Genomic DNA, 25,809 nt, shown 5'->3' with positions numbered 1-25,809 from the left:
ATATTTTTTTCTTTTTCTTTTTCCAGTTTCGGTGGGAGCTATAGGTTTTGTGAGCTTTTAAACGTAGAGACTCTTAAATGTAAACAGTTTTTTAGTGTGAACTGCTTACACTGACCAATACTATGTGGTTTTATTTTATTTCTTAAAGATTGTAATTTGAAGTACTGTTGGATGAATTTTTCCTCTTAATTCCTTTCTGTTTTCAGTGTGACCTAAATAAAAAAAGAGTGCTTGAAATGCTTTAGCAGTGATGGAGGGATAGAAGCCGCTATAGGTCTGTTCTTTTGTTGATAGAGGTGTTCTATTCTTATCTCATTGGACATCTTCTCTGCCCCCATTTCTTTTCTTCTTTCATAGCTTGGCTTCCCTGCCATACTTTCTTTGTAGTAATTTTGTTCAAAGGCTTCTCTCTTCTGTGGGGCTCAGTATTGTATGTGTTGGAATGGGGGGGTCCCCTAGCCTTTTGACTTTTCTGCTTCCTTCAGGGAGTTCACTGATTAACGATGATTTCAATAGCAATCACCCTAAAACTACATTCTCTCTCATACCACCCTCTCCTTCTCTCTCTCTGCAACTCTCTCGTTTTATTTTTCTCGTCATCTGCACAGTGCTTTTCTCTGAATGTCCCTCAAACAAAACATTGATACAGCTGAGCTCCCCACGCCCATGTTATATCCTGTATTGATCTCTCCCTGCTGTGGACTCGCATAGCACATAATTGTCTAGACCACTTGGCTGGCACTTATCACTTAATGCTTTGCATTATTCGTGTACAGCAACTCGGTGCTGTAGGGGTAACAAGTACTCACCTGGGAATTGGAGCATTATTTATAAGGCTTTTTTGAGACACAGCATTATAGTGTTGAAGGACCACAGGACAGTCTTTTAACCCTAGCTACGTCTAGGTTTTCATGTTCGCTTGCTACTTACTAGCTCCATAGTTAGGTCAGTCAGTCTTACTGAACTTGTTTTCCTCTCATCTGTAAATGAAGCCTTAGAATCCTTCCAACCTCAGAGGGTTGTTATGAAAGTGAAATGAGATGGGAAATTTATAAATGAAAGTCTCATTTTCAAAATGTTACTATGGGACAAATGTCTTCTACACGCAGATTCTCAAATTGCAGTTATACAGACACTTGTGAGTCACAAGTCTCATCTTCCCTACAAGGCTGCAGGCTCCTGCATGTACTGATGGCTCCATCCTTATTATCCTTGGTCGTATACTCCTGCCTTACAGTGTGATCTCTGATACGGCACACAGTCTTCCTATTCATACAGAAATGGCTCTGGTCCAACACACAACTTTTTTAAAGGAAACAGAATAAAAACAAATGTGGGAGAAAAACTTGAATTCACCTAGGCTATTGAAACAGACCTGCCAGACTTTTCTTTTTAATTGTGTACCTCTTAGAGTTAAGTCTGTGGTATAAACAGCCTTAGAAAACATATTCATTCAGCCATTCAACAAACAGTTCTCGAAAAAGCAACCTCCCCTTCCCTATATTTGCTATTTTTTCCCTGTCAGTTCCAACTGCACCCTTCCTCCTGCTCTTTGATGGTCAGCCAGCCTTACTAACATCAGTTATTTACACAATATGTGCACTTAAGTCTGCAAAACACCACTATGAAACCTGGAAAAACAATAATAACAGCTGGCATTTATTGGGTTTGGCACTTTTGTGGGAGAACCATAGATAGACTTAAGACAGTCTATGAGGACAGAGAGGTTAACTAGCTTGCCCAAGGCCATGTGGCTAGTAAGTAGGAAGCTGAAATGTGGAGCAAAGTCTTTTTGGCTGTTTTAATTTTGTTCTTTGGATTGTGACATCCAGGTTCATGGAAGCTAGCTGAAGAAGGGGGGTGGGAGTGGGAAGTGTACACATGGAGGGGCCGTTGTAAGTCTTAAGAGCCAAAGTTGCTCTAACAACTCCATCGTCTCACAGCCAAGTGCTCACCCGCTCCTGGCATCTGCTTGCCTCTCTGCTTGCTGCCAGTCAGCTTCCTGTTACTCATAGTTTCTGCTTCCTCATAACCTTGGCTTGCATATGGTTTTGGCTTTTTGTGGCCTCAACTCTACCCCCTGGCACTCTTGCAGTTTCTGCCCCTTTCCTAACTGGTTCGGCTCTTGGAGTTTCCTGAATCAAATTCCCAAGGGTGAGAATCCAATTGGCTCTGCTCATTTTTTCAATCTCAGCCATGTCATAGGTCACTGGCCTGTCTGGGGATTGGTTGCCCTTGGGTCAGATTCCCACAACTTTACCCACCAGCTGAGCTGGGGCAAGAGGATGTCATCAGACCGCCCAGGCAGCAAAGTCTCAGTTTCCCTTTCAGGAGGATGAGCGTCTACAGGACAGATTCCAAAGCCCTAATTTGTACCATGATAACTTGCTGTTTCTCTGGAATGCTTCCTTACTTTGTCTTAAAACATGTGTTTCAAAGGTCAGTAGACTTTCCCAGATAAATCTCACTGGGATTTATTCCTGTATTCATTTACAACTAAGCACTTGTAGATATCCATAATTGATTATATAGACATACATGTTTTTATATTTCTGTTCTTTCTCTTAGGTTGGAATCATTTGAGTTTTAGTGACTTCTTTACATTGTATAGTCCTAGAGGGTAGAAAAATCTGTCTTCTCCTTTCTCTACAATGCTTTACTTAACCTAACTCTGGAACTTTTGAACCCTGGCTCTAGACATTGTTTTTAAAAATGTATACCTTAGTGTTCGCTCTTTTTATGTCACTCACCGTATAGAACACTTTATTTTGTTGATATTTAGATATCATTTGTATTCTTAAAAAGAGTCCTTTTAATATTTTTAGTATTCTTAGTATATTTTAGCTTCAAGAATTAGAATTGTTTTTGTATTCTATGTTAAATTTTATTATCACTTAAAATCTTGTCTTACCCTGTAAAAGTGTTACAGGGTATCAAATCAAGTCTTTGCACTCTGGAATAGCTCAGTATCCAAAGTATCCTGACCTTAGAGCAGAGCCATAGAAAAATTAATCTATGCTGTTCTTTTGTGGTTTAGATTGTGGTTTCCTAAGAGACCAGTCATGACAACTGAGGTTGTACATGGAATTTTTTCCATAAATGACAGGTTTGAACTGCTGGGGTCTTGGGCATTAAGTTCTCAGGAAAAGGCATCTATGGCTTGAATAGTTCTACCTACAACCTTGTATTTTATACTTGTGGTTGATAACTTGTGGTAAAAGGTTATCAGCAAAAGGGCAGCCAAAATAATTGGAAATGCATGGAGTAGCCTGAAATAGTTCTAGCATATATATTGACACACAGCTGAATGTTAGTTGTTGTTTTTATTAAATCATTTTAAAGAACAGATATGTTTCTGTGAATTTTATCTAACAAGTTCTTACTTGCCCATTGTGTACCTAGTATTGTGCCTAGGGCAAGTTTGCTGCTGCTGCTGCTTTTTTTTAATGAAAAGAATTAGGAATTATAGGAATACCTTGTATATATGGTTGTTTTTAATTAGGTGAGACTTGATAGTTCTTATCACTTTTGCTGGAGAATGTTGGGAGCCCCTTGGACTATGGAGGTGGCTCCTGAGGTCAGCAGTAGGAAAGCTATCTAGGATGGACATTTTTCAGTTTCTCGTTGCTGGAAAAACCCTTGAATGGTCACAGCTTTGCTAGAAGACTCGGTTTCCATAGGGGACCCTGTGTTTTCCTGCTGGCAGCCAGAAGTTGAGTGCCTTCACATCTTAGACAAGTTAGGATTTTTCATTATCATGGCAGATGGCCCTTTCCAGGAAGGTGTTAAAGGCCAGAGGCCAAGGAGGAACACTGTAATATTTACCGCTTACCGCGGTCATATAACCCTGCAATACTCACAGCTGAATAGGCCAACTGCCCCAGTGGCCCATCCGTAGGACGCGGCTGTGCCTGTGGGACTTGCCGCGAAGGCCTGCATCGCACAGGTTCTGGGCTTGATACACTAACGAACGCGAAGGTAATCCAGAAAAAGGGCATCTTGAAGCGCCGCAGATAATTTGAACTGAAAACAAAGGAAACCATCTCCTCCCTTTGTCCCCCCCCCTTTTTTTTTTTTTGCAGTTTCTGTGTCCCTTCAATAGAACACATTTGTGTGTCGCATCTGATAATTAACATATAGAAGGATCACACTCTTATTACAACAGTTTTCTGGAAGGCTTACCAAACTGATGGCTTTAAATAATTTTCGCTCTTTGATACCGGCATCTTAAGGGTAAGCTTGCTAACTCCGGCATAGCAATGAAGTACGAACTTTACCGTGCGTTTTTGCGGGGAGGGGGTGGGGAGTGCAGACTTGATTTCTCTGCTGAAATTGTAGCTTGTGAATCGGAGGAACAGGGGGTTGCAGAGGTTTGACAGAAGGCTGGTTTGTTCCCTGAAGTAGGAGTGATTGCCCGCACCTTTCCTGGGAGAGTGGAGGGGGTGGGGGTGGGGGATAGTTTGGGAGGATGAAAGGAAAGAGAGAAAACCTGGGACCAGTTTGCTTCCTACCCAGGTGTTAGAGTGATTCTCCGAAGCGGTGCCCTTAAAAGGGGCTTCGAGCAGGGGTGCAAAGCTGCTGCTGGTGCTGAGGCCAAGAGCCGAGGGGAAAAAAGGAAAAGAGGAGGGGGGTGGCTACTCCAAGGAATGTGCGGCACGCGGGGAGCCAGACCCAACCATTGCACCGGAGCGGGGGCGCCGGCGGCTCCCGGGCCGCGAGGCCCCCGCCCCGGCTCCGAGCCCGGGAGGGAGCGCCTGGGGGCCGGCCGGCCGGCCGGCAGGGCGGCGGGCGCGGCGCCGGGCAGGAGGGCGGGGAGGCGCGGGTGGGCCTGGGCGCGGCGCGAGGCGGTGCGCGGCCGCCTCCCCGCCCCCGGCCGGCGCGCTCTCGGGGCGGTGGTTGAGGCCGCGGTAGGTGGGGACGCGGCGGCGCTGCTCCTCCGCCGCCGCCCGGAGAGTCGCGGCGCCGCCAGCTCCGCGCGCGAACTCCCGTCCATGGCACGCAGGGCGGCGGCCGCCCGAGCTGCCCGAGTCCCACCCGCCGCTGCCGCGCCGCACTTTTAGGCGAGTCCGGAGGTCGAGGGCGGAGAAGTCAGCCCGGAGCTGCAGCCCCCGCCGGCCGCCGCCGCGCGGCGAGAGGGAGTTCCCAGAGCGGCCGCGGCCCCGGCCGGCCCCCTCCCTGCGCCCTCCCCCTCGCGGCGAGGCTGCCCCGCGCCCGCGCCCGCCGCCCGCGCCCGCCGCGATGATCTTCCCCAGCAGCAGCGGCAACCCCGGGGGCAGCAGCAGCTGCAGGACGCCCTATCGCAAGCAGGTGAGGCGGCGGCGGGGATGTCGCGCGGAGGCCGGCGGCCCCGCTTTACAAAGGGCGGCCGCGCTCGGCCGGACTCCGCTGTCCTCCTCGGAGGGACTGGGCTGGGCGGTGACCTTGTTTCGCAGGAGGCGGCCCACGGGGACGGCTCGGGCCGGTGACCTTAGCCGGGGAGATGCCCTCGCCCCTGTCGGCCGGGCCGGGCGGGACGCGGAGGAAGGGGCGGCGGGGAGGCGAGAGCTGGAGCGCGCCGGGCCGGGGGCTTCGCCCAGCTCTGCAACAAGTTTGGGTTTTTTCCGGAAACCTTTGTGTGTGAAAGAGTACGATAATGAGTCTTAACATTGGGTTGCAACAATCTTCACTTGAAACCTCAAAGAACCTGCCTGATTCGTACGAAACCCGGAAGACCAATTTGTGTGTGTGTGTGTATGTGTGTGTGTGTGTGTGTGTGTGTGTGTGTGTGTGTGCGTTCGCGCGCGCGCTCCCCCTCCCATTTATATATTTAAAAAAAAAAGAAAAAGAAACAGGAACTTCTACTGTCACTTTCTCAAGGTTTTCAATTTTCAGTAGCACAGGGAAATTCTGTGACATCCTAGTTGCAGAGATACTTGGATAAGCCTGAGTCATACACATGCTTTTTCCTATTTTAATACCGTTTCATACATTTTTTAACAGACTGAACTCCAAAGGCACTTCAGTGGTTAGATCAAAATCCCCTGCTGGGAAAAGGAGTGGAGCTGGGATCTTACAGTCGTGGCCTTTTGCTTTGTTTTTCATCTTTGTTTTTAAAAGAAGGTTACTGAAGCCATGTTGTGATAAATCTCACAGAGCCTTTCAGCAGCAGCAATAACAAAACCTAGCTTTAAATTATGTAAAAAATGTTCAAGTCCGTTTCGAAAAGGTTAAACTGATTTAGAGGTCAGTGGCAAGATGCTTGTTGAGAAAACAAAAGCACGATTGCAGATATTTTTCTTCCATAATAAATCTCTTGTGTACATCCTTAGCCACTGAGACAAATCAATTAAGTTATTATCCCAATTATGATACAAGCAAACTGTATCCTTCCATGCAGACCATGGCTCTGTTAAGATCATGACAGATGACAGTGATGCCTGGTGACTTTCCTGAAGGCGTTCACAGGATTATTGATTATGTTTAGTCCTTTTTGTTCTCAAAGTCATTTTAGTGGGGTATCTTAGCATAAGTATATCTGAAAGGAGTGCTCATTTTCTCAAAGTATCATTTTCTGGTCTTTGGTTCTTTTACTTGTTAGATTTCCCTTAAAAAGACAGTAAACACACCAGATCTGTGCCCTTGCTATCTGAGTCCATGGAAGTTTTACATGGCTGAAGAAAGCCTTTTCCTTTAATTAAGATTTTTTTGAAAATCTGTGTTTGTGACTTGGCTGGAGTGTATGCTAAAATTGTGAAGGTTCAGAAGCAGGCATCTCTAAACTCTCTTCATGTGGCCTCATTTAAAATAAATGCCCTCAGATCCAGTACACTTACACCAACTTCATAAATGAAGCCAATTTACAATAAATATTCTCCTGAACCCTCCTCCCCCATCCACCTCCCTCTACCTGAAAAGATGGCTAATTATGTAAGGGCCTTGTGTATTCATTTATTTGTTGTCAAAACCCGGCGGGGTGTTAGCTCTGAAATGGGGGAAAAGCTCTGAGGGTGAGGCCTTTTGCTGTGAGGGGCTGGAGGTTTTGTGTGTGGAGGGGGACAGCCTGCCGGTCTGGAGCACGCTGATAAGATGCTCTTCTTTTCACTGGGCTCTCCTTAGATTCAGAGACTAAAAGGGCTGACTGAATCAGAAAAACAAACAGACTTTCTTTTTTCTATAGGCGAAGAAAGAAATGAATGTGTAGGCATTATACAGACACAAGACCCCGGGTACCAGTGGTATTTGAGTCAAAGGTTTCTTTTGTTAGTATTTAGCCATTCACTGGGAAAGCACACTTCCAGCGCGGGGACCTGGTTACCATGAGTGACTTTGTGATCTCATCCTGGCTTAGTCTAAATGGGAAATCTAATTAATGCTTTTTCTAAGATTTTGTGATGTTAAACTTGCACCTTTCAGTTCACATTAGTTTGTTCATTTTGATGAAAGAATAGGTAAATTTTAGCTGTATAATGCACCTATTTTAATCTAGAGATATGTAATCAGCTGTTTAGAGCTGACTTCAGATCATTTGCCTGAGGAAAATACTGAATGTGAGGAATACTTAAAAATCACCTTTGGAAAAAAATTACTCGGAATAACACTTGTATTTTACATATAAATTAGTAGTGGCAAACCATCACTGAGTACCTTACTGCCTGCCAGTAGCTGTTCTAAGTGCTTTAGGTAGATTAACTCGTTTAGTCACCTTGACAGTCCTATGAAGCAGACAATAATAACTCCATTTTACAGTTAAGAAAACTGAGGCATAGCTTAACTAACTTGCCCAGTCTGTACTCCCTCTCACAAGTGCAGAGCCAGGATTTGAACCCTGGCAGTCAGGCTCTTAAAAACCACCAAACTACAGCTGCTTGTTTATTACATGCACATTTCAATGACTGCTTTTACAGAGCTCCTTGGTATCACCACCCATCACCCTTCTGGTCTCAGAAGTCCAGTTTAAGGCTTAGGGATTCCTCCCACCTTTTTGTAGGGGAGGGAGTTGGAGGTTGTGAGGTTGGAGGTGAAGGATGAGTTATACTGATGGTATGGATGGTGGGTTTGTGATATTTGGAAGCAGCATTGATGTCAGAGGATTGCTTTATGGAATGATTGTACAATTTCTTCTTAAAACTTGGCATTTCACAAGTAGAGGAGTCAGCCAGTTTCAGTTAAAGCAAAGGTGGGTGGTGCTTGTCCCCCTCCTGCCCCACGTAGTGTATCCAGGGCATCAGGGAACACTGATCTCTGGCATCATCTAGGATAAACAGGCTTTTCCTGCATCACAGGCCTGTGAGCACATTAGAAATACACCTGCTTGGCTCAGGTCAAAGTGAGATGCCTTGTGTCGAGTGATAACCCTGGAGGCAGTATCCAGACAAAGATTGTTGGTTCAAATCTTAGTGGAGAAACATACATGTCCTCTTTTTGTTGACTGTGACTTCCAGATACAAGGTATTCCTTAAGCAAATCCAGTCTGATTGTATGAAGACACCCCTACCACCAAAACGAAAACCATTTATTTGGACTTTTGTAGCTGTAAAAATATTTTAGTGTGTTTCAAAAGAAAAAGTGCTTTGTGCTGAAAAGCCTTTAAATATAGAAAAATGAGTATTTCCATTTTATTTTTAATTCTTTTATTAGCTACTCCCTTCATGTTTCCTTACTTCCATTTTGGAACTTCTTTCTTGACTCAGTTGTGTCATACTTTTTATAAAGTGAGGCGTGTAGCAAGTACTTTTTTTCTAAGTAATATATCATAGTGGTTTGCAGTGGGGTCTTTGGGGGTAGGTGGGGTGAATACGGCATTTGTGTGTGTGTTTCTTTACAAATGATCTTGCCAGCTAATAGCTGTACTTGTTAAATGTTGCTAACTTTTGATGAGTGAAGTACTTATCTCCCCAGTTTAAATAGATTTACATAGTTTGTTGCTTTCTTGAAGATTAACTGGGTGTAGCTGCACGTGAAGAATTCAACAGTGATTCAGTGTTTGGCCTTGTTAGAGGATGACATACAAAGCTGTTGATTAATCCTCTTCAAGCAGTTTCTGTTCACAGCAATTTATGTGTAGTAGATTGGGTTTTGTTAAAATTTGAAGATTAAAGTTGTTCAAAGAAGTGTTTAAATGAACAGTGTCTGAGGCAGTTCCAGTGTGTCGCTTTTTAAAGGAAGGTAAACATACTCAAGCCACAGAGATTGGTGGTTTAGGGGAAATTAGCAGAAAATTAAATTGGTATGCCTAATAAGATCTTGTCCTGTTTTTGTGTTAGGCTATCTCAGTGTGTTTGTTATACAGTACTGCTTATGAGTCAAGGTAACTGTTTTAAATACAGACCCAGAGCCATTTGAAAAGTACAGAATTTGCTGTCAGTGATCATCCAGTTTTTCCGCTGGGCATCCCTTTTGGCCTCTCATTACATTTTCCATAGTTTGCTTCAGGTTTTGAATGTGTTTCTCGTTTTTGTTCTTTCCTTCCTTTTAGAGACTGCCATCAGCTGGGCTCACCACACATTGGTAATACTTTTCGAGCTTTTTCTTGGAGATGGGTTGGGGGGGTGGAATCTGTCTTGTGCAAGTTTCTGGGAATACATTTCCAAAGCACTCTGCCAATAAATAAATAAAGATACATATGATATCCCCTCCCAGCCTCGGCTATATTTAATCTTCACAACATCCACATAAAGTAGAAGAGGGTCAGGAATTTTGAGGCAGCGAATTTAAATGGCCTAGTTGGTGAAAGCTGGGTCTCTGGAGCCACAGGCTGTGTCTGCTACCAGGAAAAAGAGAAGGAAGCTCAGTCAAGAACAGCTGTAGCCCCACTGCACTTCCCTTTACTTGGCCTCCCGAAGACATGTGGCACACACAGCATCCCAGAGTTCAGCTCTGGGAATTGCAGCTCTGTAGTTTATTAGTGTTCTTTTTGTTGTTGTTGTTGTTCCGTAAAGGCCTTTGCTCTAGGGTTGTCAGATAACCTACAGGACAAGTAAAATTGGAATTTCAGATAAACGAGTAATGTTTTAGTGTAAGTACATCCCAAATATTGCGTGGTACTGTGTGTTTTTATTTGCTAAGTTCAACAACCCTATCTCTGGGGAACCCAACTCACTTTTTAAAACATGTTACTAAAAAATCATAAATTATAAGCCATATTATTCCCATGTTTTCCACTTAAAATCTTGCCTCTTAGCATATTCTTTGAGCCCTGGTAATACAGATTTCACATGTTAACTTCTTTAACTGTCACTTAACCTAATTGAAAGACCCTGGGTTAAGTTCTGTCTCCATCACTTGCCTGCTCTTTCACGTAACCTCGCAAAGCCTTGGTTTCTGTTAAGTAAAGATAATAGTGCCCACTCCACAGGGTTGTTGTTCATCCTTCTAAGGTGTTATTATTATTAATGTCCCCAAAGAGCAAGCCACAGCGGGTGGTCCTGGGAGGCTCTGTGTGATCCTAGGAGACCTTCACACAGCCTCTAAGAATGGACTATGTTTAGAAAGTGGGGGCAGCCTCCGAAAGGGTAAGGATCTGGAGCTGGAAAATGAGACTTTCAACCACACTAAAAAAAAAAAAAAGACCCAAAAAGTAGAAAAGAGCATCCCACCATGTTTTACAACAGTTGTTCCTGAGTTGTTCCTGTGTTAGGCTCTTGTTAGTCTTGTTAGCAGAGCTTGCCTTCTCTTTGGGGAAAGAAAGCCTTTCAACCCTCTATTCTTTATTTTATGCAAATAGATGACTGGAGAAGGGGAAAAAAGAGCATTCATCACTCTCATTAATGAAAAATGCTACCTTTTAATTTGCTTGAAAAAAGACAGGTTCAGTTATTAGTGTATGCATGATTTCCTGAATTCTTTCCTATGTCTTGTTTGTGTATTTGGTTTTCGAAGATGTCATCTTTGCCTTACTCAGAAAAATAAACATTTTTTTTTCCTCCTTAGACATCTGTAGGTGTTTGGTGGGTGTTTGTTTTTAAACTCGCGTCTGTAGAGAATGCTTTGCTTAATACATTCTAAAAAGCTTGGTAAATTTTAAAATAGGATAGACATATCGTGAGAAGGAAGAAAGCTTTTCCTGGAGTTAGGAGGAGGTGAAAAAACTAAACAGAGCAGACTAAATTCTGTAATAAAATAATGAATCAATGTAGCTATTGTAATTTAACACATATTAAATGGCAGCAGCCACAACAACACTTGGTGTTAAACAGAGTAGTGCTCTAGTATATAGGAATATATTTTGACTCCACTTCATTCATTGAAACATATGAACTTTCAAAACAAAGTAATGTAAACTAGAGAAGATTGTACTTGTTAGTTATGCGTACAATACAGCCTCAAAAATGCATTTTAAAAAAAGAGACTGAAAGGAAATATGCCACAGTATTAACAAGTGTTTTCCTTTGTCGGCAGGTAGAATCATGAGTGACTTATTTTTCATGATTCCGTTTACATGAGGATTTCTTTATTTTTTACATGTTTCTCTTTATTTTTCAATCTCCTAGTCCCCTTTGTTCCCCATATGAACATGGCCTTTTGGTTATCAAGAAAAAGATCAAGTGGAAAAAATCTAGAAAATTGTATTATTTTTAATTAAAAATTGGGGTGGAAACCCAAGGAATTCAAGTTATTGAGCATTTCAGAGTAGCATGTAGGTGCTACCTGTTTCTGTGCCTGGGCTTTGAGATGCGGCCCTTTCCTATTTACGAATTTTTGTCCTCATTTTTACTGCAAACTCCTATATCACATTTTTGGAAATCACCTATTTCTGACAGATAGTCTTTATATTTATGAACTAGTATTTTCCTATTTTATACATGCTAAACAGAACTTCCGTACTTTAAAATAAAACGTATTTAGGACACCAATTTATCTGAGTCAGCGAGAGGGAAATGCAGCTATATATATGTGGAATTTCATATGCTAGATTACTTTTCAGGGAGGTATTCTAAATATTGAGGAATTACCACTGTTTTCCCTGTTTTCATTTGACTTACAACTGCATTTAAATACAGCTGTTTTGTGGACACAAATTCTCCCACATATAATTTCTGTATTAAATGTGAAAAAGTGAGACTGCTCTTCTTCTGTCATAATCCTTTGGATTTATTTTATTATGAATACTCATGACTGTCTTCATCACATACTCACTTTTCAGTGTAGCTTCTTGTAAGGGCATTGGAGTGGGAGGTGGTTCCCTACAGGCGGCTGTAATTTGTATTGGGACAGTGGAGGTTTCTGTAAGAAATACACAGTACAGATAATGTCCTCACTTTAGAAGCTGTTGTTACTGTGTAACCCAGGGGGATTTTCAGTATATCAGGGGAGTTTTCGGCGAGCTCTGTAGAGGCTGCAAGACTTCAGAGAGAAAGGAGAGGAGAGAGCCTGAAGGGAGGAAGGAAGAGGTGGGGGGGTCTGAGGGAGAAATAGAGAAGGAAGGCAGTATTGCCTTGTTAGCTACTTTATTAGTGGGTGTGCCACTTGACAAAATTTGTTAGTCTTATTGTTCTGATGCCATGTAGATTGCGTGCAGATACTAGCCTCGTTGTTTTGTATTATTTCAAATTCTTATATCCCGTTTTTTTCTTCCTGTCATTCCCATCACCTGGAATTTCCTTTCACCTCTGTTCTAAAACAAGATCTTTGTCTCTCCACTTCGGAGCCTGCCTAAAAAAATCACCCATTTGGAAGACCATTTATGATCAACCCAACCCTACCTAATCATCTATTCTAGAAACAACATCTCTACTTTTGTTCTCCATATTCTCAGTTTTGTAAGTCAAATGTAACACCAGCTTTGAGGGAGTGGTTGTGTTCTTTTGTTTAACTGAAAGTTTAACAGAGACTCTCAGACATTGAGTTAAGTAATTATTGTGTGTGTAGCATAAGTAGTTTTTGGAACAGACATCATTCTGTGGGAAGTAAACCAGTGGTGCGCAGAGGATACACTGTTGCTCCCTAGGGAGAGGCTGATCAGGGAAGCCATTAGGTTAGCTAGCTCTTAAACAGCTATGAGATGATGAGGACCCAAAAGAAGGCAGTTAAATTGTGGACAGGAGAAACGATCAAATTTTGTAGACATTGGAGTACATAAAGCCCCTAAAATTATATGTAAAATGTTGCATATATTCACTGTTTCCTGGGGAGAGGTTTATAGCTTTCATCCCTTTGCCAAAGGGATCTGTGTTCTCCAAAAGATTTTATGACTGCATGTGGAAGGAGAGGGTGGAGGACGACAGAAAGATAATGCTAAGATTTCTAGCTGGGAGATGGGATCGTAGGTTGCATCATGGAGGTAACGTTTTAGGCAAAAGGAATATTACAGCAGAGATTTGAAGGTAGAATATGTGGGCTTTCTTTTAGGGGAAGAGTGGGTGATTCAGGTGAGCTGGACTGCAGGGTAGAGGTTGGAGGGCAGAGGTGGGGATAGGGTCAGGCTTGCTAAAGTGGATAAGAGGAGAGCCTGGGTTTAAAGATGTTATCACAGTTGGAATAAAGCTGTAAAATGGAGCAGGGCAGTATGACCGTATTAGGTAGGGTGGATTCAAGTTACTGTACAGAGAGAATTGACAAGATTTGGCTGGTGACTGACTGGATGGGGAGGCGAGGGTGTTGGTGAAAGAGAATCCTAGGTCTCTAGTCTCAGATGATTGGGAAAACGAAAAGTTTGTGCATCCTTACTTGCTCTGGGCTAAGTCATAAGGAAGGACCCAGCCTTTCTTTTACAGGGATTTTCTACTTTTTAGGTGTTAAAATTAATTGGGGTAGGGGTGCTAAATTCTACCTTACACTAAAACCCAGACACCAGGGATGCTGTGTCCATGTCAGTCGCAGAAGGAAGAACTGTCCAGCTTAAAAGCCTAGTAGCACCCAGTGTGAACCACTTTAAGAACTCACTTTGGATCCAGGAAATGATTTTTGTTTTGTTTTGTTTTTACTGCTCCCCCGGGATTGTCTTAAACTCCGTGTAGAGGCTGTCACGTGGGTGCTTGGATTTCCATGTTTGGCCTGGATCTCCACATTCTCTGGAGTAGAGCACTCGCACAGCAGATCTTTCTTGATAGTACGTGTCATCTGTAACGTCTGTAGTATTACAGGTGCACTGGTTGTACTAAAGACTTCAACAGGAGTATGGAAGATGGCAGGTATGGTGGTGAAGAGGTTAGAGAATTCATCTTACCACAGTAAATTAGCTTCTGAGGAAAGGCCATAAGCTTGGTTTGGCCATTTTAATTCGGCCATGTGACTCACAGATTACCACCTTCCCACCTGCCAATTGCTGGCAGAAATTTCTAGTAAGAAATACAGAACTGGAGCTCAGGGCAAGAAGCTCCAAACCTCCTGAAACTTAACATGTGGAGCATTGGGAATAGATGAAAGCAGTTCCGGAAGAGAAGATGTGCCGAAGAGTGGACAGACCTCGGCAGCATGGATTCCATGGTAGGATGGAGGAAGAAGAGCCTTTGGCAAAGGAGGCGAAAGGAATGGCAAAATGTTGGGAGAACCAGAGTATCACAGAAGCCCAAGAAAAACAGAGTTTCTAGATGGGTTGGTCAGCCCTTTTATGTGTTGCCTAGAGGTCAAGAAAGACAGAGGTGGAGTGCAAGGCTATTGGAAATATCCATTGGGAGATCTTTGAATGCCTTTGAAACAGAAGTTTTAATAGAGTCGCTTGTGTGTGGTGGGGCAGGGAAGGGGAGCAGGGGCAAAAGTGGGAGAAAGCACATTCCTAAAGGTTTAAGGAGTACATGAGTAAAGAGGGTGTGTCTTTAGAAAAGTCTGGTGTCTAAGGGAAGGAATCCCTTCAGACAATCTTGAGGCAAGATTATCTTAGTATCTGACTGGTTGTAGGTAGAGCAGGGTACTAGAAAACAGAATAGTTGGAAATAGGTCATTGTTTTTTGTTTGTTTGTTTTTCTTTTAAGAAAGATTGAGGCAGGGTTAGTCTTACAGGAAAAGGATCTGAGTGAGTTTCCCATCAGTGAGATCAGAAGGTTGGTCATGCTAGAGATGTTTGGAGGAGTAAGGAGGCCAGTGAAGCTCAACCTTTTAAAAGCTTACATTTTAGTAAAGAGGCTAGGTCGTCTGTTAACGATTTTTAAAAAGAATGGAATTCTAGGTCTAAAGAGTGTGACAAAAGATTTGGAATAATTGCTCTCAGAATTTGGTGAGCATTCAGATAGAGATGATGAGTAGAAGGATGAGTAAGCTGTTGTGAGGGCCCCTGGGAATTCAGTGGTCTGAGTTGAAAGATAATTTTGACTCTTTTCCAGCAAGAAAAGGGAGAAAGAATCCGGGTAATGAGTTTATGAAGGGTGTGGCATTGGTAAGTGATTAGGTATGAAAATTGAGAGTATCCTTAGGAAGGTTAGGGAGACAGGTGAAATCAAGAGAGATAATGAAGTTGGAGAATAGGGAGGGAGGGTCCTGCAGGTTCTGATAAGATAAAAGAGAAAAGTCTCTGGGAGTGAAGGAAGGAGAGGGATCGGAAAGGAATTTCCATGGTCAAGATCTTGAAGGTGTAGTAGTTCCAGGATCTTAACCTCGTAGAGTTTTGGGGAGGTTTCAGTGAGATGATACATGTGTCTGCCTGGCATGCCGGCACTTCTCAGGTGCTTATTATTATTAAGATGTGGCTCTTGAATAATTTATACCTCGCTGTAACCACTGTTAAAATATTTGTGTAAATCAAATCATATTTCAAACAGATTTCAATCATGAACCACCCACCAAACTAACATATATATTTTTAACTGAACCACAGCCAAAGTTAAGTTTTAAAATATGCCATCAAACTATTTCAAACTATTTTAGAACATCTTAAGTTGCTTTTAAAGAAAGGTAGACAAGAATGTGGAACTATTAACCGTGGACACATTTCTTAAACTTCTGGGGTCTTAATGCCTTCAGTGGCAAAATGAGGTATAATAGTTAATGAGTGTTACTGAGATGATTCGCTGAAGTCACAGATGTGACAGCACTTGATGTTATCTGGCACAGGTGCTCCGTCTGCTTCCCTGCTTCCTTGGAGTGTCTCCTAACAAGTCATTTTACATGAGAGGATCTTGGAAGATGGGCCACGAAATGGTGATAGTGGTAGAAGATTGCAATCGTTGTTTCCTTAGGGGAAAATGCTTTGTGAGGAGAAAGATATAGAAGAGAAACTCAGTTCTCATTAATACATAGAAATGATTCTTACATTTGTCCTTGACTTCCTAGAGTGAAGAAGCGTCAAGGAGTTAATGTAAGATAAAGTGCTTTGTGACAGGTAAACACTAGAGGAGTGTTATGATTTCTGAAATGGGCGCCCTCCAACTATGACATGAGCGTTTTGTTCCCTTTAGCATCTGATTTTAAATTCATGAAGTTTATGGTTTAAAGCTGCTTTCCCCAAATTGTGTTCACTAAGATACTCAGGGTTCTATTAAATGTTGAAAGTGTTCCAGGAATTAAACTATTCAGTGTTCAAAGAAACTTGGGAAACACTGCATAGTATATAATATTACTGTCTCAGAGAGTTAACAGTGTAAATCAGCATTAAAAAGTCTGAGAAGTCCTGCAGTACTGACATTTGTCCAACCTTGTCTATTTCATCGTTTCCTAGAATTACTTGATCCTGGTACCTAGAGTGTTTGCTAGCTGTATCCTGTGAAACACTTTAGGAAACACTTATTTGAAGGAAGCTTTTGCATTTTAAAGTTGGAAGGAACCTTAGTGATGGTCTAGACCAACTTTAATTTACTCTTAAGGAAATTAAAATCCAGAGAAATTAAACAATTTGTTCAGAATCTAACAGCTTGAAGAGCTTAGGTCTTCTGACCCTGAGTGCCCCATCATCCTACCTTCAGAGTCTTGGCTTTTCCAACTGCAGCACACCCTTGCACTAGTGTTTTCATATGACGGGTTGTGTGTGTGTGTGTGTGTTTTAATTCTCTGAACAAGTAAGTCCTTAAGGATGGTATGTTGCATGTTACTTTCAGACAAAATAAATTAGAGTCTGCCAGCTGTCATCTGTTTTGTTTTTAATTTCTCCTCTTTTAAGGGTAATTTTCTCACCTATTTTATTGCTTCTTAAAGCATTTATGAAATCCAGATTACTGGCTTGGGAAATCAATCTAGTTTAAAATATCAGTGATCTAGAAAGTCCACATGTTCTAATTATTAATGAATATTCTTTTGGCCTCTAAATTTGTTTTGTCTTTTTCACCTCATTGGCTGTGGATAGACAAATTTACATATTGTTAGCCCCTTCCCGCCTGATTTATTACAGCATGCAAAATTTGCTCTGTGGTTTCTAGGTTAAGTTCCTGTATAGAAGAAACCACAGTTGAGACTTGACAGCCCTGCTTTGCTGAAGGCCTCTCTAGGACATGCTGCTGTGTGTGCTTTAAAAATCTGAATAACCTGCTTCTTGTCCTTTATTTTCATTAAGATATTTCAGGCATTGGTAGTTCACTTGGAGTATTTCTCTTTTAATGTATTTAAAGGTCCTTAGTTGTTTCATCTAAAGAAGAGTGGGAGGGTCCTTGTAAGAGACCCTCACGGGTTCTCTCTGGTGTCTACAGCATGATAATTTACCCTGAATGAATCCTGTGATGTGATGCTAGTGTTCTGGTGGAAGTGATGTGAAATAATGTCTATCATATCATGTGTATCATAAAAGAACCATAGAATATTAGTGCTGAACCCACCTTAAGAGAGAAGCTTTTCTAAGTACTCATTTTAAAGGTGAGATATTTCAACACCACGCAGTTTATTTGTAACAGAACCAGGACTAGAACCCACATACCCTGACTACTAGTGCAGTTTGGACTTTTTCAACCAAATCCGACTTGGATTATCATTCATTCAACTAGGATTTTAGAGATCACTATGGGCCAAGCACTGTGTTAGGCCTTGAAGGGAATAACAAATTAATGATCTTATTCTCATTAGTGAAACCTTTAGTGAAACAGGGGCTATGGAGCAGGGCTTTGAATAATGATATAAAGTAGAAATGAGTCAGGGCATAAGGCATACAGATATTTAAGAAGTGCATGGTAAGAACATGTCTAACCTGTGGCTTTCATGCTCCAGTTGACCTGAATTTAGCTGTTTGACTTTCAGGTGCATTTGATATGATTCCAGGATAGAAACAAGATTCTCAGTTGACTGATCAATTTTGTCATTGTGTTGATTGCCACATTAGCGTCACGCTACATTAATTGACTGTATTAATCTGCTTATTAGGGTATAAAACAGAGTAGAGAAGAAACGGAAGTATATCTTCCACGTTCTTGGTATTAATTCATTGCCAAATTTGGTTTAATTCTCTAAAAGGTGGAAAAACTAGACAGCGTAAAGAGAAATTAAAGCAGTAAAGATGCTGTTTCCATTTTTAAGAGGCTCTTCTTTTCACTGTTTGCTAGTCGAATGTGTGAAGTAGGGTTGGAAACTAGTACTTGTGGAGCTGGGATTGTTGACAATGAAGGGAAACAATAAAGGTTTACATAAAAATTGCTCATACATTTCATAGACTATAGCTAGTGTTGGCATGTGGTTTTCTGTGAAGGCCCAGATAGTAAATATTTTAGGCTTTGTAGGCCGTGAGGTCCCTGTCACAATTACTTAGCACTGCCTCTGGCTCGAATGCAGCCATAGATAATGCATCAGTGAACTGGCATGGCTGTGTTCCAGTCAGCCTTACTTACGAAAGCAAGTAGCAGGCAGGATTTGGCCTCTGGGCAATGTTTTGCAGACCCCTGGTCCATGGAATCCTTTATTCATTGGCTCTTTTACCAAAAGGTGCACAGAAGGAATTGAAAGAAGATGACACTCAAACCTCAGAGAGTAATTTTACTTATTAGCACCATCAAAATCCAGTGGATAGAGAATAAAACCAAGTGAATGTAGGTCCAGTTCTTAGCTTTGATCAAAAGGTTTTGGATTAAAGAGTCAGTCTCGACTAGATACTTTGATTGGTTCTATTTGGGGAGGCTTCCTTCATGTATCTGTGTAATCAGTACTACCTTGGTCATATTTTGGTATTTTGAATCCCTGAGGCTTGGCCATAATTCTGAATTGGGGAGACAGAGAGTCATGATAATAATAGAAATAGCATCCTGGGAGTAAATGTTAATTTTTTTTCTTTAAAAATGTTTTTGGCTTAGTTTGCTAGAGCTGCCATAACAGAGTTCCATAAACTGAGTTCATAAACAGAAGAAATGTATTTTCTCACAGTTCTGGAAGATAGAAGTCCAAGATTCAGGTGTTGGCAGGGCTGTGCTCCCTCCAAAGATGTTAGGGGAGGATCTGTTCAGGCCACTCTTCTAACTCTGGTCTTTGTTCTCCCTGTGTCCAAATTTTCCATCTTTATAAGGACACCATTCATACTAGAGTCCACCATAATGACCTCATCTTAACTTGATTATCTCTGTAAAGACCCTATCTCCAAACAAGGTTGTGTTCTTAGATACTGGGGATTAGGACTTCAGTGTATGTGGGGAAGGGGGGGACACAGTTCAATCCATAACAACCTGGTACCAGACATTCATTCATCTTGGGTGAAACCCATCAGTTGGGCACCCTGGTGGACCCAAAATAAAACTAAAATGCTTTGTGACTCACTCGTGGTCACATTAGCTTTCATAACACAAGTGTTACACTGTGGGCCCTGTTGTGCTTAACATATAAGGAAATGCTTTGTTGTTTTTAACCTTGCATAAAAGATACTTCTTTACAGAAGTAGCTTAAACAGGTAAATGACTACAGATGCATCTGTTTACAGCCATAATCTTCATGGACCTCGAGGAACTAACTGCCCCATCCCTGACCTGCTTTGCACAAGTCCATACCTGTCATTCCAGCCGAAAGTACTTCCCTTACTTCTTGAAGTCTGTTTTTCCTTCCTCCCCTCCAAACTTCTGGTAGGCTGTCACAAATGGCTACAGAACTCTATCCTCTCCTCTCTTCTTTTCTTCCTTCCCTCTGGAAGTTGAAGTTGAAGGTCTCCCTCTTCCAGGAAGATGAACTGTTTGATCTCCCTTTCCTGCAGTTGCTGCCATTACATTAGAGCAGAATTTGATGTGATGGTTTGCCATCGACCACATCTCAGCCAGGACGTGTGTGTGTGTGTGTGTGTGGTGGTGTGGAGAAGCGATAATGCCCTTATATATTCAGAAAGAGATGAATTGCACTGCTACCCATTAAGGCATCAGGTTACCTCTGGGGACTTGGAATGGCAATGAGTTCCTGTAGTTATTAAGTCAGTCCTTCAGAACAGGGAGATTCTTGCCATTTGTAAGTTTGTTTTGAAAGCCATTATAGAGCTGTAGTTCTGTGAGAATGTGAAGCAGCATCAAAGCTTCTTGAGTCTTACACAAAAATTTAAAGACGCTCATATGTTCTGTTAGAGGTGCCTCACTTTTATTATTCTTTCACTTCTTCCTTGTTTGTTTTTTTTTTTTTTTTGAGGGATACTGAGGACACACGTTGAAGTTACCAGTTTTTTTTTTTTGAACAACTAACTTATTTCTCTTTATAAAAGAATTCCTCATAATTTATAATCATTGCTTAATTGCTGAGTTCTTTAACTTTTTGTTTGGGTGTGTTTATCATTACCAACCAGAATATTTAATATCTCTAAGCATTTGGAAGCTGTACTCTTTGCAGCATAGTGTGTATGTAGCATAATGTTGTACATGTATATTTGGGGCACAATATTTGCTGATTTCATTTGCAGGTTTTCTTTTAAAATCCTGTTTCCTTACTGCATTTAAAATATGGATTTGCTCATGTAGAATTTTTCAAAACTACCTAAGTGTGTGAAGCTAAGCATACTTATCAGTCATTATTTCGGCAAGAATTATCAGTGACTGGCAGTGCTGTCTGTCAGGGAACGTACATTTCTGCCCAAAATGAGGTCATTGGGTTTCCAAAAGCAACCACTTTCTGAAGTTTGTTTTTCTACAAATAGTCACATAAACTAAAGTAAGGATTGAGACAGTTTGCAATGAACACGTGTGGAAGAGACTCCTTGTCTCTAAATGGGAACAGAAAGATCTTACCTTCAGGAGAGGCGCTGTGGAAGGCCTCTTCCCAGGGGCATCCCCCAAGCTTATATTTCTTTGGGCCCGTCGAAGTGTATATAGAGTTGTTAGCCTAGAGCGGGGCATTAAACTCTCCGTATGTCTGTTAGCAAGGAGCCACAGAATCCTCTCACATCCGAGGGAGGGTTAGTAAGAAGTGTTAAATCAGGAAACCAGAAATTGCTTGGATCAGCTGATGCAAAAGAGGATCTAGAGGGTGTGACCAGAGAGTGTGCAGTTTTAGAACCAGGAGACGCCTTTTCCTGCCACTTCACATTCACACTGCACATTCAAGTACAAGTCAAAGGATCAAGTGGCATTTGGAAGAATTGAAAGATAGACCCTGGGGGGGAGCAAGGGACGAGATGGCGACTGCTTTGCCAGTAGAATGGTCACAGCCAGAGTGCTAGGCATGAGTGGATGTGGAGCTCCCAGTGCCCCAAAGACCCAGATCAGCTGTTAGAGACCAGAGAGTGACCCTTCCAGAGCAGGAGGGCCACCAGGGTTCTGAATTTCAAAGATGCACTGTCTTAGTTCTACCCTTTACGCTACTTCATTTTCTCAAATGCTACAGGAGCATTTTAAGTCCCTGGGTAACTCAGAAGCTCACTGAAGTTTGAGGACACTAGGTGAAATATTTCTCAAAAAAGCTCTGCCTGTTGGCTTCTTCAGTGGGGAAGAATGAACTGTCTCATAAAGTAGTGATCTTTTAAGTCCAGGAGCGATGCAGGAAGGGTAAATGGGTGCCTAGTAGAAAATGACACGTGTACGAGTAACAGTCAAGATTGGATCCAAAGAAAAATTGGGATATATCTTTTAAGGCTGACATCAGAAAAGCTAAAAGCACATGTCCCTTGGAACCTTGGTTGGCCAGAGTACTGGGCCAGCTGGGCTAATGTGTTTGAGCCATTCTGAGTTCCTGAAGGAAACTGGCCACAGTTTCAGAGGTCAGTCTGTAGATATGCTGAGCCAGCTAAGATGCCACGGCAGGAGCCTTGGGGACCAGATGAAACTCTTTAAAATCCAGGCTACAGAAAGCTTTTTTTTTTTCCCTTGGTCAAATTCTTGCCCTGGAATTTTTTTTTCCCCCAGTAACCGCCTCAGGTATGTGTGTGTGAGGGGATGGGGAACATACATCCACAGCTAGCTGTGTGTACTTGTTGGGAGAGGACATGGCAGGGAGGAGAGAAGATTTCTGAGCCTAAATAATTATATACGTGATAAAAGTGGGTTTCCATTTCCTTTCCTTTTGGCTCTTTTTTCTCCATGACTCTGCTGTACACACAGACTGGGCGAGACTGCCTTGGGCAGAAGAGAAGGAAAGGTTCCAAAGCTCACACCATTGCTGAAACACCCCCCCCCCCAGCTGGACAGGTGTATTATCAGACAGAAGCGAAGGACCATCCTGTCTGACAGTGGCACCCAGCTCCTTGCACATTCAAGTACATTTATTCTGCTTGCTTAGCCACAGTCCACAGAACTTGTCAGTTTCTATTAATTTTAGGAAACAACATTTAGTAATTAAAAGCTCTTGCTAAAATTTAGAGATTTACCTAATTTTTATTCAGCCCTTCTAAGGGAATAGGGCAGAAAGAACCTTAAAGATAAAAAGAACAGTTACTGTAATCTCGCTTGCCTCAGTGTTTTCCCATCATTACCACCTCCCCAGTCCCATTTACTGCAGCTATTGGCAGTATTTTGACATTTTTAACTTCTGTATTGACAATCATGCGTAGCTCTACCTCTAGCTTAGAGGGGGAAGGCAGCCAGAAAAGTCAAGAGGTGGGTAATAGTCCTAGGATTTGATAAACCAGACAGTAAATATCCTGCGATAAAATTTGATGAAAACAGCAACTTGTACACCACTTAGAAAATATGCTTCTCAGTTCTTCAGATGATGTCCAGCTGGGAAGAATGGTGATCTACATAGAATAACAATTAGCAAAAAAATAGCAGCTCGCTGGAAGATAGACATGATTAACAAAAGGAGGGTTAATAGGAGTAAATAATCATAAAATCATGCAGTTCAATAAAAAAACACTGAGGGAAATCGAATATAACTATGAATGTGAAAAGCCCTGTGTGGTTGGTTTGCCCATAGATGAGTATTATTAGCCAACTGATCTAGCTGCTTCGACCATTAGTGTTGTTTTACCTATATTAAATAAAATTCAGGTATTTAGATTAAGAAATGAAATCATCGTACTGTGTAGGTATTAAAAATTCTTGTCTAAAACTTCGTCTGTAAGTTGAAAGTTTAAAAATCAGAACACTTTTTTTTTCATAGAAATATTATATTCGGTGAGTTCATTCCTAGGTTTGCCAATTGAAATGTTGTTAATAGTAGCTCAATTCCCAGATCAGCCCCAAAGCCCGTGGCCTTCTAATGGAATCGTAGAACTGAGAGTGCTCGCTGCAGTTCTGAGTCTCTGGTGAGCAAAGGGGTGTCATGTGGTACATTTGGTAGAGGAAGAAAATACCTTTCTCACTTCTAATAATCAAAGTGAAAAATGTAAATTGGATGGCCTTTTGTACTCTCTCTCTGAGGGTGGAGAATGACAAAAATTAGGCACCTCTGATGGAACATATGCACATCTTTAAGTTCCCTTGCTGATACGCATCTCAGCTGCTTTAAGTGATGACTGTTTTACCGTATCAGACCCTGTAAGTTTGGGGATTTTAAAAGAGGGGCCCTAACCCAAAGGCATCTTTAGTTGCAAGTGGTAAAACTAACCCAAAAAAGCCGAGGGAATATGAAAGGTTGGCAAGACCAGCCTTGCCAGGGAACCCTTCCTGGGGAATTGGCTCCCCGTTTCCCTTCCTTTTGCAGCATCTTCCACTTTTAAACCCACAGGGCCATTTTCATTTTCATTTTTTTTCCATTTTTTTCTTTACTGCGACCATGCAAAGGAGCTTCAGAGTAGGAGGGTGGGGATTGAGAAGCTGCTTACCAGTATCAGTCAGTTCCAAGCTTAGGACTGGTGGTGTCTGCACTGGGCCAACCCCTTTTGGCCATCTGGGTACCAAGTTGAGAGAGGGACACTGAGAAAGATGCAGTCAACTGTAGCTGACAGTTATTAAGTGCTTCTTCCAAGCTTGGCATTTTACTGGGAGCTTTCTGCAGTGATTAACTTGTGCAATCTTCACAGCTACTCTGTGAGCTGGAATAGACAGTATCATCCTCACTTTACAGATGAAGAGATGAAATTCAGAGATGTTACATAATTTGCCTAAGGTCTTAGTGAGTGGTGGTGGTGGGATCTGAACTTGAGGCAGTCTGATTTCATAATCCATCCTCTCAACCCTAATTGTTTTAGTGCCTCCTTGGAATTCATCTAGGCCAAAGAAGTTGTTTGGTTATTGTCATTTGTTGGGAGGTTTAAAGGAATACCATTGTGGGATAATAGTTATCATTAAAGATTTAAATTTGGATGAAAGAGGAGACTAGGCTTGTTATATATTTATAAGCAGTTAGAAATGGTATAATAAATTGGGGTATCTGCTCTCCTGTAATGATCCCCCACCTTTACCCCCAGGTTCTGTGTCATAGAGAAAAATCTTACTTTGGATATGAGTCTGGACAAGATGACACATAAGTTTCTTTCTGGATATATGATGGTTAAAGAATTAATTGGCATGATAACTTAGGTAAAATAATTCTCTATCCATGTTTTGATTACATAAGTATGTTTAGGAGAAGTCAGGTTAGGAGAGTCAAAACTGGCCTTTAGAGAAAGCCACTGGAGTGGGTTGAATTATGTCTCCCAAATTCATGTCTAACCAGACTTCAGAATGTGACTTAACATGTAAATAAGATCTTTGAAAATGTAGTTGGCTAAGAGATAAAATCAAAGTAGAATTGGGGTGGGCCTTAAATCCAGTGACCAGTATCCTTGTAAGAAGAGGATATGACACAGAGAAACAGAAAGATGGCCATGTGAAGGTGGAGGCTGACTGGAATTATGCTACCTCAAAGCAAGGAACATCAGGGGCCACCAAAACCCAGAAGAGGCAAGGAAGGAGTCTCCAGAGCTTTCAGAAAGAGCATTGCCCTGCTGACACCTTGATGTCTGACTTCTGACCTCCTGAACTGTGAGACAATAAATAGCTGTTGTTGGAACCCACTAGGTTTGTGTTCTATTGTTATAGCAGCTCTCGGAAACTAATACAGTCAGTTCCCACCTTCCATTTATATTTTAACTTTGGTATAGCAACATATATAATGTTGCAGTTACTGTACAAATTTAAGTTTTAAATTTCCTGACAGAAACTAATGACTTTTAAATTGTATTAGGTTGGCCAGACTTACATTTAATTAACTTTAAAAGAGATGAGGTCCATTTCAAGGAAACTTTTTCTGTTTCTTTCTTTTTTTTTAAGACACACTGGAGTTGAGGGGGAGGTGGGCGCGATTTGTGATTCATCTGAGAGAATTTTATCGAACTACTCAGATGACTCCATTAAGAAGTTAGTTCTCTAAATAACTCTCTGTCTTACACTTCTCTCAGGTTAAAAATCAATTAGAAGGATTGGAGTGAAGGTGTCATTTTTCAATTGAGAGTCTAATAAAGCAAATCCTGGCAAGAATGAATAACAACTGCCTGACCAGATGTGGCCATTACCAAAGGCAGGAGGATCCCAACATGATTACATCTTCTTGAAGGTTTATAGTAATTCTGATTAATCTGTTTTGAAAAGGCAGATACCCACATATCTCATGTATCCAAAGGCAATAAGATTAAGATTATTAGGACTCATATTTTTCCCTGAATTATAATTC

At 41.7% G+C, this 25,809-nt stretch overlaps 1 protein-coding gene across 11 annotated transcripts in view; it reads left to right on the top strand.

The window, feature by feature from the left end:
• The window catches only part of RBMS1 (RNA binding motif single stranded interacting protein 1), a 203,493-nt gene that overhangs the window by 76,267 nt on the left and 101,417 nt on the right, over positions 1-25,809 (top strand). For 2 of the 11 annotated variants that reach the window (XM_031451527.2, XM_031451525.2), the window contains exon 1: positions 4,953-5,307. The exons of 8 other annotated variants lie outside the window; for them this stretch is intronic. In XM_031451527.2, the coding sequence (XP_031307387.1) occupies positions 5,239-5,307 (69 nt within the window). In that variant the 5' untranslated portion in view covers positions 4,953-5,238. Of the gene's footprint in view, positions 1-4,932; positions 5,308-25,809 lie in introns of those variants that run through there. One more of the 11 variants, XM_031451528.2, reaches the window with a different exon arrangement.

Source organism: Camelus dromedarius, chromosome 4 (assembly GCF_036321535.1).
Source record: "Camelus dromedarius isolate mCamDro1 chromosome 4, mCamDro1.pat, whole genome shotgun sequence".
Classification (NCBI taxonomy): Eukaryota; Metazoa; Chordata; class Mammalia; order Artiodactyla; family Camelidae; genus Camelus; species Camelus dromedarius.
Note: the sequence above shows the minus strand (reverse complement) of the source record. Positions and strands in the feature narration are given on the sequence as shown.